The following is a 14,083-nucleotide window of genomic DNA, read 5'->3' as shown; positions in this document are numbered from 1 at the left end:
ATATATATATATATATATATATATATATATATATATATATATATATATATATATATATATATATATATATATATATATATATATATATATATATATTTACTTTTTTAGGTCTAATGAGCACAATAATGGAAAAAAAAAATTGGGATGGAAACTCCACTTTAATGGCAAAAATAATCTCTTTTCATCGGCTAGAAAAGGTTTTGCACATGTATTATCAAATTCCACGTGTAATGGCCTGAAATGTTACTAGGTACAAACTTTATTGGATGACTTCTAATCAAATGCATTTTCTATGAAACAGAATGTATTGTTACATTTTGTATATTATCTATTTACATTTGAAAAGTTGCTATAGTTATCAAGTTGGGTTTCTGTTGCTGTTTTTTCTGGTGTCCTGTGTAGTAAATTGGAATTAATTTCTGCCCATTATTTTCTGCAGGAGAACGCGATCTATGCATGGACCATGCCCCGTAACCACGTTTGGACCAAAAGCCTGTATGCTGCAGAATCCAAAAGGGATCATGTGAGTGCTTCTGGAAAAATGAGGGAAAAGTCTAAATGTTATCTATACTTCAAATTTCCACTTTTAGACATCTTGGGAACATCTCATACTTGGTGTTTTACAGAAAAAATTCAAAGGTGTACTAAGGCTCATTTCAGACTAGCTGACTCCAAAGTTGTGCAAGTTTCAGTGCAACTTTGGAGTCTGATTTTGATACAACTTTGATACGACTTCAATGCCAGAGAGTGTAAAAGTCTTATCAAAGTAGTGAAGCAACCATTTATAAAGACGCCATGACTTCAGTAGTGTCAGTTGGAACTGCTCTCATAGAGATACATGGCATTTCACATGTCTTGTGACCTTCGGGTCTCGCAAGTCGGATCTTAAAGCGGATGTGCCATTAAAAAAAAATATTAAAAGCCAGCAGATACAAATACTGCAGCTGCTGACTTTTAATATTAGGACACTTACCTGTCCCGGAGTCCAGCGCCGTCCGCAGCAGAGGATGAGCGATCGCTCGTCTCTCTGCTGCTCTCCCCGCCATCCTCAGTGAGGGAACCAGGAAGTGAAGCGCCCGCCGATTGGCTCACACGCTGTGTGCTGGGAGCCGAGTGTTCCCAGCACACAACGGGCGACAGACGGGAAGTCAGAAAAACCCGTCTTTTGCCCGTAGCGTGTGGCCGGAAGTGGGTGCAAATACCTGTCTTTAGACAGGTATCTGCACCCCCCTCCCCCCTGAAAGGTGTCAAATGTGACACCGGAGGGGGGGGCGGGTTCCGATCAGCGGGACTCCACTTTAGGGCCTCTCTGTTCACCAGAAGTCCGCTGCTTCCAATCAGGCTGAACAAAGGAAATCTTAAAGTGATTGGGAGCCTAGGTTCACATTGAAGTGATTTGTAATGCGATTTTAGAGATCAAATCGCATGACAAGTCGTAGCCTATTGGCGGCAATGGCACTGTTCCAATCGGTGCGACACCGATTTGCAAAAGTAGTTCCTGCACTACTTTTGCCGATTTGAGGTGCGATTTCAATAGACATCTGTGCATGAAGCCACACAAATGTCTATCAAGTAGCACCTGAAATCGCGCTGACCTTGCTACTTTGAAATCACGATACTTCAAGTAAAGTCGCGCGATTTCAAAGTAGCATCAATGTGAACCAGGGCTAAAGTCTCACCCCCCCCCCTATAAAAATAATAAACATGTTCTACTTACCTTCTCTGTTGCAGTGGATTTGCACTGAGCAGCCTGGATCCTCCTCTTCTGCACTCCTGGCCCCCTCCCTCCCTCCTGTTCAGTGCCCCCACAGCAAGTAGCTTTCTGTGAGGACACCCCGAGTTGAGTCGCAGCTCTCTGTGTTAATTCAGACACGGAGACCCGGCCCCACCCCCCTCACCTGATTGGCAAGCTGACTTTTATTGACAGCAGCCAGTGGCACCGCTGCTGTGTCTCAGCCAATCAGGAAGGAGAATCTGGACGGCTGAGACACTCGTGGACCGAGCGGGAGCTCAGGTAAGTGTAAGGAGGAGGGGGGGGGGGGCTGCTGCTGCACAGGAGGCTTTTTATCTTCATTCATGAACATTAAAAAAAACATCTGCCTTTGCAACCCCTTTAACTGTGTATGGGAAGCTGTAGTTATATATTGTGCAATGCAGTAACCATGTAAAGTACACTAACCATTGGTAACCATTCAGATTATCTCCTTTCTATGTATTTTTAGCTATAAAGTGAACTGATTGCTGAAGTTTATTCAACTTTGAACAGTGATTGAGTTTTGCATAATCTTATTAGATAAGCCCAACTCTTTATTGACTTGTATATGTTTTTACAAGTAACAATGTAGTCATTATAGCCATGAGTTGTACTTTAAAAGTTTAAATTCTTGCAATGTTGTACTCAAAGATCTTTCCGCAGAAGACAATCTCTTTTTTATTTTTTGTGATTCATTGCTGCTAGGAAGTTCAGAGTTACTTTATAACTGATGAGCTAATTTAGTCCGTAGGCAGTGATGACATTCACGCATTTGGTGTTTATTTTTGTGGGTGTTTTATGCTTCTGACTGAGTTTTTATATTTTTTTATGGCTTTGCATGTCCATAATCAGATTACTGTTTGGTCAAAATAGACATGGATCGTCAAATAAATAAAAGAAAAAAAAAATACCTTTTACTTTTGTTGCATCGCCAGCGTTTGTCCGACTCTCTTGGTGAGACCAACTTTTTATTTTAGGAGAGATCTAATGTCAAGATCCCTCACAAAGGCAGGGGTAATGGCTCTTTCACAGTTCAGGCTATTTGTGACACCTTCCGGCTGTGCTGTCTGACAGAGGAGCATGGATTACAAAAGGGGCTGGGCAATATTACAAATCCTTTGACAGTAAGACAAGTTGATTGACTGAATACAGTAGCTTTTAAAGCGGAGGTTCATCCTAAAAATCATCTATATACCATTAGATCCAGCATACTGCTGACATCTACAGTATGCTGGTATTTTTTTATTTTTCGCTGTACTTACCCTGTTATAGATCTTTTCATCCGGCTCCGAGTTCTCACTCCCGCGGGGAGTAGGCGTTCCTATGAAGAGGGGTAGATGATTGACGTAGGTTAAGGTACGTCACGCGTTCCGAAAATAGACGATCTGGGACTCGGCGCTATACGGCGCCTGCCGTGTAGAGCTGACTGCGCAGGCGCCGTATAATGCCGAGTCCCAGATCGTCTATTTTCGGAACACGTGACGCGCCTTACCCGCACGTCAATCATCTACGCATCTTAATAGGAACGCCTACTCCCCGGGGCAGTGAGAACGGGTGAAAAGGACTATAACTAGGTAAGTACAGCGAAAAAAAATTACCAGCATACTGTAGATTTCAGCAGTATGCTGGATGTAACAGTATATAATGGTTTTAGGGTGAACCTCTGCTTTAAATATTAATCCAATTTAATATAATATATATAGAGGCAATAAAAAAAAAATATATATATATATATATATATATATATATATATATATATATATATATATATATATATATATATATATATATATATATATATATATATATATATATATATATATATATATATATATTTCAGATAAGCTTAGTCAACATGTAGCAGAATCACAAGGCTTTGGTCCCATTAGACTTTTGGGAGCACCTGAAAAACATACATAAGAAAGTATTTATTTAAAAAATGTTTTTAGGCGTTCCTAATTAAAGGGGTTGTAAAGGAAAACATTTTTTCCCTAAATAGCTTCCTTTACCTTAGTGCAGTCCTCCTTCACTTCCCTCATCCTTCCATTTTGCTTTTAAATGTCCTTATTTCTTCTGAGAAATCCTCACTTCCTGTTCTTCTGTCTGTAACTCCACACAGTAATGCAAGGCTTTCTCACTGGTGTGCAGAAAGCCTCTTGAGGGGGGAGGAGGCAAGCAGGAGTGTCAGGACGCTCACCAACACACAGCTCCTTTCTCTAACTGCAAAGTAGAGAGTGTCCTGACTTGCCTGCTCACCCCTCCCCCCTCAAGAGGCTTTCTGCACACCAGGGAGAAAGCCTTGCATTAAGGTGGTGAGTTACAGACAGAAGAACAGGAAGTGAGGATTTCTCAGAAGAAATAAGGACATTTAAAAGCAAAATGGAAGGATGAGGTAAGTGAAGGAGGACTGCACTAAGGCAAAGGAAGCTATTTAGGGAAAAAAATCTGTAAGGTGACCTTACACTGGATCCCCCCCCCCCCCCCCCGGTCCCACTATACCGGAGTCCAGAGATTTGAAATTCTCCTGGCTTTCTCTTCTCTCCTCCAGCGCTAACAGGGCAGGCTAGATGGGTTCTGATTGGTCAGCACTGACCATGTGAAGGTGCCAACCAATTAGAATGCCTCCTATCTATACGTGCTGATAGGTATGGATTGGGGAGTAAGCTGTGGGGATTTCAAATCGGACAACCCAGTGTTTCACAGTGGGGGGTAACGGTACTCCAATATAGCGGAACCAGGGGGTATGTGGAGTGGGTCCAGTGTAAGTTCACTTTACAGATTTTCTGAAAAGTTGAACTTGGCCTTTTAAAGTCTAAGAGGCCAAAAACTTGCAGTTCTGCCCCAAAGAAGCTCATGTACTTTCTTTATCGTTACATCACGGGACACAGAGCGGCATTCATTACTATATGGGTTATATGGAGTACCTTCAGGTGTAGACACTGGCAATCTTCAAACAGGAAATGCCCCTCCCTATATAACCCCCTCCCATAGGAGGAGTACCTCAGTTTTTACGCCAGTGTCTTAGGTGTTAGTCATGGTTTAGCTTGCCTCCGCATCCTTGGGATTAGGTGAGCTACCGGTTCTGTCCAAAAAAGCCTGCGCGCTAAAGTGGTCAGTAACCGGACCCCAAACCCTTGGGGTATAGCCCATAATGCTTTCTTTTTAAGAGAGCTGGACCCTGGGCCCAGAACTTAGAAACCTTTGGGGCGCCTAATGTTTTCTGTTTGCCAGGGTGCTGTATGGGCCCAGGACAGTGGATCCTTCATGGAAGAAGAAGGTTCCCAGGGCCTGAAGGTCTAGACATCCCCACGGAGATGGGGGAAGATTGGACCTCTTGCTTGGCAAAGTCCTGCGGCATGGAGCAGGTAAGTAAGGGGAAAAACCTGCGGGGCTTGGCTCTTAGCAAGTTTTTTCTGGGAGGTCACAGGGGACATGCCTAAAGGTTATGCATTGCATCTGGCAAACCAGTCACATATCATGAAGATAGGATGGCTCTATATGTTATAGTTCCCCATAAAAAGTGACCTCCCTGGTAGTGTTGTAAAAGCTGTGAGTGGGGCCTTTTATGTACAAGTGTATGTGTGTGTCAGAGAGCTATGCTTACCTGCAAGCCTCCAGGCGATGCTCTATCCAGTCCTCTCCCTCATGCCTGCAAGGCAGGCAAAACGCTGACCTCCTCGTGTGTTCACAGGCCTACGGCTGCAGGAACAGAGAGGCCCTTCCTCCCAACCCCCCCCCCCCCCCGTCGCGGGCGCGCGCGCGGTGCGCGTGCACGTGTTATAGACGCATTTGGCGCCGTTTTAGCTGGGGGGGAAGGGCGGGTCAGTGGTTTAAAGGAAGGGGCGGCCCTTCCTTAGATGCCACAGCTCATTCATTTCTCTGGCTTAAGGGAGGAAGGACTGGAGGGAAGCACGGGGCGCTGAGGACACACAGTGGCCAGAAAGAATACTACAGTCTTCAGAAGATTGTGGTTTAGCCTAGGAATAGGCTGGTTTTCTTTTCCATCTCATAGTCTTTTCTTTGGCAATACTACTCAGGGGGATAGAATGTTTTTTCTTGCCTAGATTGAAAAAAAAAAAAAAAAAAAAAAAGAAGAAAAGTTTTTCTTTGGAAAAAAAAAAAAAAAAAAAAAGTGTCATCTAGGGTAGAGGAAACATTTTTTATTCCCCAAACAGGTGTTTGGGCATTTAACTATTATAAGTCCCAGGTACCAATAAGTAGCAGGTGTACCTCGGTATTGTACCATGGCATCAAGATCAGAGGGTACAAAAGGTGGGGATTCCCCCGCAGAGTCTGAGGTCTCGGATAGAGCTATGCCGCTGCTTTCCCCACAGGGAGCCGTTGGGCCATCGGGGTCTGGGGCTAGACTTAAGAACTCCTTCACTTCTGCAGGGGCAGTAGTACAGCCAGCCGTGGCTGCGATTGGAGTCGCTCAAGCTTTATCGGATCAATTTAAACAAATGCTTGAACTTATTCCTGCCGAGCAGGCAGAAGAATTTTCGGATGTCCCTAAAGCCATATGTTTTACGGTAGACGCAATCAAGGATTCTATCCAACAAGCGTCACGTTTATCATTATCCCTTATCCATATGAGAAGACTCTTATGGTTAAAAAGCTGGGAGGCTGAGCCCCCATGCAAGAAGCTCCTGGCAGGGTTTCCCTTCCATGGAGGACGGCTCTTCGGAGAGGACTTAGATAAATACATTCAGACCATTTCAAACGGCAAGAGTACTCTCTTGCCAACTAAGAAGAGGGTTCAGGGGCCTGCGTTTAAACGACAGTCCTCCCCTGGGCAGGGGCCCTCTAATGCCAAGCAGTATCGACGGCCTCCTGCAAGAACAAACTTCGGCTTCAACAGCAGATCAAGAGGACAGGCTGTTAGGGGCAAGAGGCAGTGGTTTCGCAAGCCGGCAAAACCAGCCCCCAAGTCTACCTCATGAAGGGGCGCCCCCACCCACGAAGGTGGGGGGAAGGCTGCGACTCTTTTCGGAGATTTGGGAAGCCAGCATTCCCGACGAGTGGGTACGGTCTTCCGTGGCCACAGGCTACAAGCTAGAATTCCTAAGGTTTCCTCCTCCTCATTTCCAGGAGTCGAGGATTCCAAACGATCTGGAGAAAGGAGCCGCATTAAAGTCGGCTCTAGATCATCTACTTTCCCAGGAAGTGATAGTGGAGGTACCAGTCCTGGAACAGGGGCTGGGTTTCTACTCCAACCTATTCATCATCCCAAAGCCCAATGGAGATGTCAGGCCAATTTTGGACCTAAAGATGGTAAATGCATACTTAAAAGTCCGCTCATTTCGGATGGAATCCGTGCGGTCAGCAGCTGCCACACTCCAAAAGGACGACTTCATGGCGTCCATAGACATAAAGGATGCCTACCTTCATGTTCCAATTTATCAGCCACATCAAAGATATCTACGCTTTATGGTGGCTTCGCGTCATTTCCAATTCGTGACACTTCCCTTCGGGTTGGCTACGGCCCCCCGGGTGTTCACGAAGGTTCTAGCTCCAATCCTAGCCAAGCTAAGGATCCAAGGGGTCACGATCCTAGCATACCTGGACGACCTCCTAGTCATAGACCACTCGTCTCCCGGCTTGGAACGAGCAGTGGCCCTCACGGTCCAATACCTCGAGAGGTTCGGCTGGGTCCTAAATCGAGAGAAGTCAGCATTCCAGCCCACAAGGCAGTTGGAATATCTCGGCATGAGATTAGACACAGAACAACAAGGGGTGTTCCTACCTCTGAGGAAGGTCAAAGCCATCAAGGAATTAATCCTACTGGTTCTAAGCAAGAAAGAACCGACTATTCGCCTATGTATGAGATTACTAGGCAAGATGGTGGCTACTTTCGAGGCGGTGCCATACGCCCAGAGCCACACTCGCATCCTGCAGGCAGCCATCCTGTCAGCATGGAGCAGAAGGCCACAGGCCTTGGATATCCCGTTGCCTCTCTCATCAAGAGTCCGACAAAGTCTGTGTTGGTGGTTAGACCCTCAGAATCTACTGAAGGGGAGGTCTTTCAGCCCAGTGGCTTGGAAGATAGTGACCACAGACGCCAGCCTGACGGGCTGGGGAGCGATTGTGGATGGTTCCACTCGCCAAGGTATTTGGACAAAGCCAGAGAAGCTTTTACCCATCAACATCTTGGAGCTCAGAGCTGTTCGACTAGCCCTCAGGGCTTGGACGTCGAAATTGCAGGGGCTCCCGGTGAGAATTCAATCAGACAATGCCACGGCAGTGGCATACATAAATCACCAAGGGGGGACCAGGAGTCAGGCCACTCAGAGAGAAGTGAGCTTGATTCTCCTATGGGCAGAGGCTCATGTGCCCTGCATATCGGCAATATTCATTCCCGGAGTGGACAACTTTCAGGCGGACTTCTTAAGCCGCCAGACTCTATGGCCGGGGGAATGGTCTCTGCATCCACAAGTCTTTCAAGCACTCTGCCAAAGATGGGGAGTGCCGGACGTGGATATCATGGCATCGAGACTCAACAAGAAACTAGACAGGTTCATGTCCCGCTCAAGGGATCCGATGGCCTGCGGAACCGATGCGTTGGTTTGCCCTTGGCATCAGTTCAAACTTCTTTATGCGTTTCCCCCGCTCCAGTTACTACCCCGCCTGCTGCGCAGGATCCGGGTGGAGCACATACCAGTCATCCTGGTAGCTCCAGCATGGCCCAGAAGGGCATGGTACTCACTAATCTTAAGGATGGTAGTGGGAGACCCTTGGACTCTTCCTCTACGGCCAGACCTGCTATCGCAAGGTCCGATCCTCCACCCTGCCTTACGGCATCTAAATTTGACGGCCTGGAAGCTGAATCCCTGATTCTCAGGGGTAGAGGTCTGTCTCAGAAAGTAATCTCTACCCTAATCAGAGCCAGGAAACCGGTCTCTAGGGTGATTTATTACAGGGTCTGGAAGGCCTATGTAGGCTGGTGTGAGTCCAAGCGATGGCCTTCTCGCAAATTTACCATCGATAGAGTATTAAGTTTTCTCCAGCTAGGAGTGGATAAAGGATTGGCATTAAGCACAATCAAAGGACAGATTTCTGCTCTGTCAGTGTGGTTTCAGCGGCCGCTGGCCACCCACTCGCTGGTTAAGACCTTCCTTCAAGGGGTCTTACGTATTAAACCTCCAGTTAAATCCCCGCTTTGTCCGTGGGATTTAAATCTTGTTCTGTCAAGTTTACAGAAACAACCGTTTGAGCCGTTGGCTGATATTCCTTTGGTTCTACTGACAAGGAAGTTAGTATTTTTGGTTGCCATAGTTTCCGCAAGAAGAGTTTCGGAGCTGGCAGCCTTATCCTGTAAGGAACCATATCTTGTTTTTCATAAGGACAGGGTCGTTCTCCGCCCTCATCCTTCCTTCCTTCCGAAGGTCATATCCAGTTTTCATTTGAACCAGGATTTGGTATTACCATCCTTCTTCCCTAAACCTACTTCCAGAAAGGAAGGGTTGCTGCATACCTTGGATATTGTCAGGGCCATGAAGGCCTATCTTAAAGCTACAAAGAAGATCCGGAAGACAGATGTGCTGTTCATTCTACCGGATGGGCCCAAGAAGGGGCAGGCAGCTGCAAAGTCCACCATTTCTAGGTGGATTAAGCAATTAATCACTCAGGCCTACGGCTTGAAAGGGTTGCCTCCTCCAGTATCATTAAAGGCTCATTCTACTAGAGCCATGGGCGCCTCCTGGGCAGCACACCACCAGATCTCTATGGCTCAAGTTTGCAAGGCGGCAACCTGGTCTTCTGTCCACACGTTTACAAAATTCTACAAGTTGGACGTAAGAAGGAATACTGATACTGCCTTCGGGCAGGCAGTGCTGCAGGCTGCAGTTTGAGACCCTCGGATTCCGGGGGCTCCTCTTTTTTTGAGTTAAATTTAAAATTTAAGATTATTTTTCTCAAATAAGTTGGATTTATTATGATTTGAGTATATCTCTAAATTAAATCCTTTTGTCTTGGAGATGTTCTCCCTCCCCTCATTGTAAGCATTGCTTTGGGACATCCCATATAGTAATGAATGCCGCTCTGTGTCCCGTGATGTAACGATAAAGAAAAAGAGATTTTTAATACAGCTTACCTGTAAAATCTTTTTCTTGGAGTACATCACGGGACACAGAGCTCCCACCCCTCTTTTGAGGACCATTTTGGGAGGCATACTGCTTGCTACAAAACTGAGGTACTCCTCCTATGGGAGGGGGTTATATAGGGAGGGGCATTTCCTGTTTGAAGATTGCCAGTGTCTACACCTGAAGGTACTCCATATAACCCATATAGTAATGAATGCCGCTCTGTGTCCCGTGATGTACTCCAAGAAAAAGATTTTACAGGTAAGCTGTATTAAAAATCTCTTTTTTTCAAGGTTCAAATGACACAGCGCTCTGGTGTGAACTGGCCCATTGACAACAATAAGATTCTTCATCTTGAATGCTGTTTTTTTTTTTTCCTCCACTATTGCTCTTCATGAGCAGATCTGGACCTGTATAGAAAAACGGTCTCCCTTGATGCTATTTAATTTCCTCTGGCTGTCCTCTCAGCATCTTGTAGTTGTTGGTGTGAACACAGGTACACAGTTTGCAAGGGTGTTAGGCACTGTAGAGCTGAATGGTTAGTTTGTTAGCAGTGCAGAGATTTTAGAGAGAAGATGCACGTTAAAGGGAACCTGTCTTGTGAAAAAGGTAGTCGTTCCTTGATAACATGAGGATTCTAGAGGTGTTCATTGTAGATAACCTGTCATAAAATAAATATATTAATAAAATATAATTGTTGGTGACTTTGTAATAATGACTTGCGAGTTGAGGACCGTTCTTCTACTAAGTGCAATGTCATGCTCACACTGTTGAACGTTTAATGCAGCCCTGTCCACCTATAGATTATGTTTTGTATTTAAAATGTTACTGGTTTTCTGACAGCCGGGGGAATGAAAGTAAATAGTCCTCCCCAGAGTGGTGAGTGTAGGCTGTCTCATTGTATAGCTGGGGATTACATACGTAGGTACAGAAAGCAACGTCATTGGAGCGCATCAGTCTGACATGCTGCACAGTATACTGGAGTGGATCACGTATAGTTAGACTCCGCTACAAAGCTGGCCGCACACAGACTTTTTTTTGAGCCTGCTAAACAGTCTGTATAGACAAATTATCTGCTGTGGCTGTCAATTTCTGGCTCCTTTTGATTGTTTTTTTTTTTTTAATTTTAAAGTTGGCGGGTAAGGTGCCCAAGGAAGGAATGACCCGGCTGCAGATGATTGGCCAGTACAGGTAGTGGCTTCCTGGCACTGTTGTACTGCACAGCCGGGAAACCCAGGACGTCAGGACGTCAAATGATGTCCACCCGGAGAGAGAGAGAGAGAGGGTTCCTGCCGTCATTTTACAATGACTCGGTAAGGAGCCTTTCAAGGTTTTTTTAGAATTTTTGAAATTGCGTTTTATTAGTGTTTTTCGCTGTAGCGTTTTTTTTTCAATGGATAAAAAGATGCTAAAAAATCACTGGTGCCAGCGTTTTGCGTTTTTTTTTTTTTCCCTGACGAAAAACAGCACTTTGAACGCAAATTTCGGGCATTCAGAAAAAATCCAATAAACTCCAAAGCTCATTAACACTAAACGCCCATGTGTGCATGGGCACATAGGCTAACATTTAAAAAAAAAAAAAAAAAAAAAAAACGCCAAAAAACTGCAGTTTATCAGGTTCAGTTTGCATGGAGCCTTATTATCGTTTACTACCAAATAAAAACCCAATTCTTCCTGTGGAAAAGAAGGTACATTCCACCTGGATGCACAATACAGAGGTGGCTGTGGACGGGGAAGGGGGGGGATACAGAGGTTACTGTGGATAGGGGGGAGGGGGAGATACAGACATGACTGCGGACAGGGGGTGAGGGACAGAGGTGTTGGGGGATACAGAAGTGGCTGTGGACGGGGGGCGGGGGGATACAGAGGTGGATGTGGACAGAGGATACAAGAAAATGCTTGCCTAGGGGGTCCATACAATATTAAAGACAGCCATGAATATTCCTATTGTTTCCTATTGTTTAATAATGTCATCTGCAAAAGGGTCTGTGATATATAGTAAACATTCGGCTACATTAAGAGCGCAGCTCGGCGCTCAGATGATTCCCCGCCTCTCTCTTCTCGGCAGCGGACGGGGCTGAGAATGACATCAGTGAGGAGGAGAGAGGAAGCGAGCGGCTCTCTTAATGAGGTATATAACTGCATTTTTTTTGTATAACCGACATGTTTGCAGATGACATTATTAAACGGACGACCACTTGTCCGCGGGTCGGGTCCCCGGGAATTAATCACGGGCACTGACAGCCTAGAGATTTAGCAGTGGCAGACCGGGTGCGGGCCGTGGGTTGCCGACCCCTGGTATAGCACAACAATTGCCCTGGATACCTATAAAAACCTGCAAATGATATGGAGGTTAAAAAAAAAGACCCAGAACCAATGTTGGCTCTGATCTACTTTGCCTTTCCATTAATCCCTGTCTCCATTTTATTTCATGCACATGGCTCATGATAGAAGTTAAAGCGTTTGTTAACCTAAAAAAAATAAAATAAAGATCCTGTTCCTTAAAAGCATGTTGTAGAGCACAGTGCTTGTGCTGTGTAATTTGGCCCCCTCTATCACCTGAAATACCTGATCCTGCCAGTTTCTGCCCTTCCCTGACCACGGTGTAATATGGCTGCGGAGCCCTGACACTGTGGTCAGATTACATGCCTCCATCATCCGCTGTGTCCTCTGTGCTTTCTCCCCCCTCCCTCCCTGCCTGTCAGCTCCATGTCTGTACCCACCCCTCTGTTTCAGCTGCTCTAATTACTATTCATTTCTCACCATATCCTCTTGTGTTATGTAGTTAATGTCCCCCTGTGAATGTGCTTTATAAAAAAATGCAGTATATACCTTGTTTACAGAGCGCTGTTGTGACCCACTGCGTCTTTTCTCTCTCGCACAGCTGCAGCAGGCAGGGCCACCTCTCTCCTCCTCTCTCCTCCCCTCCTGACTAAGGTCAGCGGGGGATCCTCGGCCCTGGCGTATCTGTATCTGTCGGGCCGAGAGAAATAAGGGGGCGGGTCAGATTAGTGCTGATCAGCGCTGTGTAAACAAGGTATATACTGCATTATTTTTATAAAGCACAGTCACAGGGGGACAACCAGAGATCTAGAATATTAGAAGGGGAGGTAGTTTAAAACTTGATTATCGCCTTCCTGTGCCTGACTAATTAATCTGAGTCTGTGTAGAAGTAAGTGTCGTGTGCTGGCTCCTCTGTGTTCCTTTTATATTTATGTATACCAGAGATTGTATTGGCACTCCTGAAATCAATTGAATATAGTTTTATTTACAGAAGTTGTGGCTGGCTGAATACACAATTGTAAGGTCATTTTGTATAGCAGTGAGTCAGTGTTGTGCCTGGAGAGAGAAGGGACTTTCATAAGCCATGTCAGAATAGAACCTCACTCTGCTGAAGTGCTGCCAGAATTAAAGCGGAGTTCCACCCAAAAATTGAACTTCCACTTTTTGGATACCTCCCCCACTCCGGTGTCACATTTGGCACATTTCAGGGGGAGGGGGGGAGCAGATACCTGTGTAATACAGGTATTTGCTCCCACTTCCTGACATAGATCACCACGGTGATCGCGGTGACCTACGTCATGTCCGGCGCCTACACTGTCCTCCCCCGCTGTCTTCTGGGAAACGCACACTGGTCCCAGAAGATAGCGGGCACCAGTGAGGAGGCGCAGCGTAACTTGCGCATGCGCAGTAGGGACCCGGGAAGTGAAGCTGCAAGGCTTAATTTCCTGATTCCCTCACCGAGGGTGGTGGCGGGGGCAGCCGAGCGATTGATCAGCCTCGGCTGCCGACATCGCGGGAACTCTGGACAGATAAGTGTCCACTTATTAAAAGTCAGCAGCTGCAGTATTTGTAGCTGCTGGCTTTTAATATATATATAATATAATTTTTAGGCGGACCTCTACTTTAACATGGTGCATGTATTTTATCCACTCCAGCTGTCTTGTTACTGGCATTTCGGCTCAAAGCTTGCCATGAGGCTCGGTTCACACCTATGTGTGTGCGTGTGTGGGCTGCATTTCCCGCAGAAAAAGGCGCATGGACCTTTTTCAAAACACGTCCCGCAGGAAAAAAATATCTTAGTGTTTTTTGGCACCCGCAAACATGCTGCATTATTGCATGCGTGGGGGGTGCCATTTGCCAGTGCGCTTTCACTGAGGGTGGTTGGGGCTGCGGGTATAGCTGCAATATTTGCACCCACTTAGATGTGAACCAATCCTAATAACCAGTCATATATATTAACATTACTGTA

General features: G+C 45.8%; 1 protein-coding gene across 4 annotated transcripts in view; it reads left to right on the top strand.

The window, feature by feature from the left end:
* NADK (NAD kinase) overlaps nucleotides 1-14,083 on the top strand; it is a 143,300-nt gene that overhangs the window by 63,218 nt on the left and 65,999 nt on the right. For all 4 annotated transcript variants that reach the window (XM_040325879.1, XM_040325882.1, XM_040325881.1 and 1 more), the window contains exon 3: nucleotides 440-523. In XM_040325879.1, the coding sequence (XP_040181813.1) occupies nucleotides 440-523 (84 nt within the window). The remainder of the gene's footprint in view (nucleotides 1-439; nucleotides 524-14,083) is intronic.

Source organism: Rana temporaria, chromosome 10, assembly GCF_905171775.1.
Source record: "Rana temporaria chromosome 10, aRanTem1.1, whole genome shotgun sequence".
NCBI lineage: Eukaryota > Metazoa > Chordata > Amphibia > Anura > Ranidae > Rana > Rana temporaria.
This window is presented reverse-complemented; position numbering and strand designations above follow the sequence as displayed.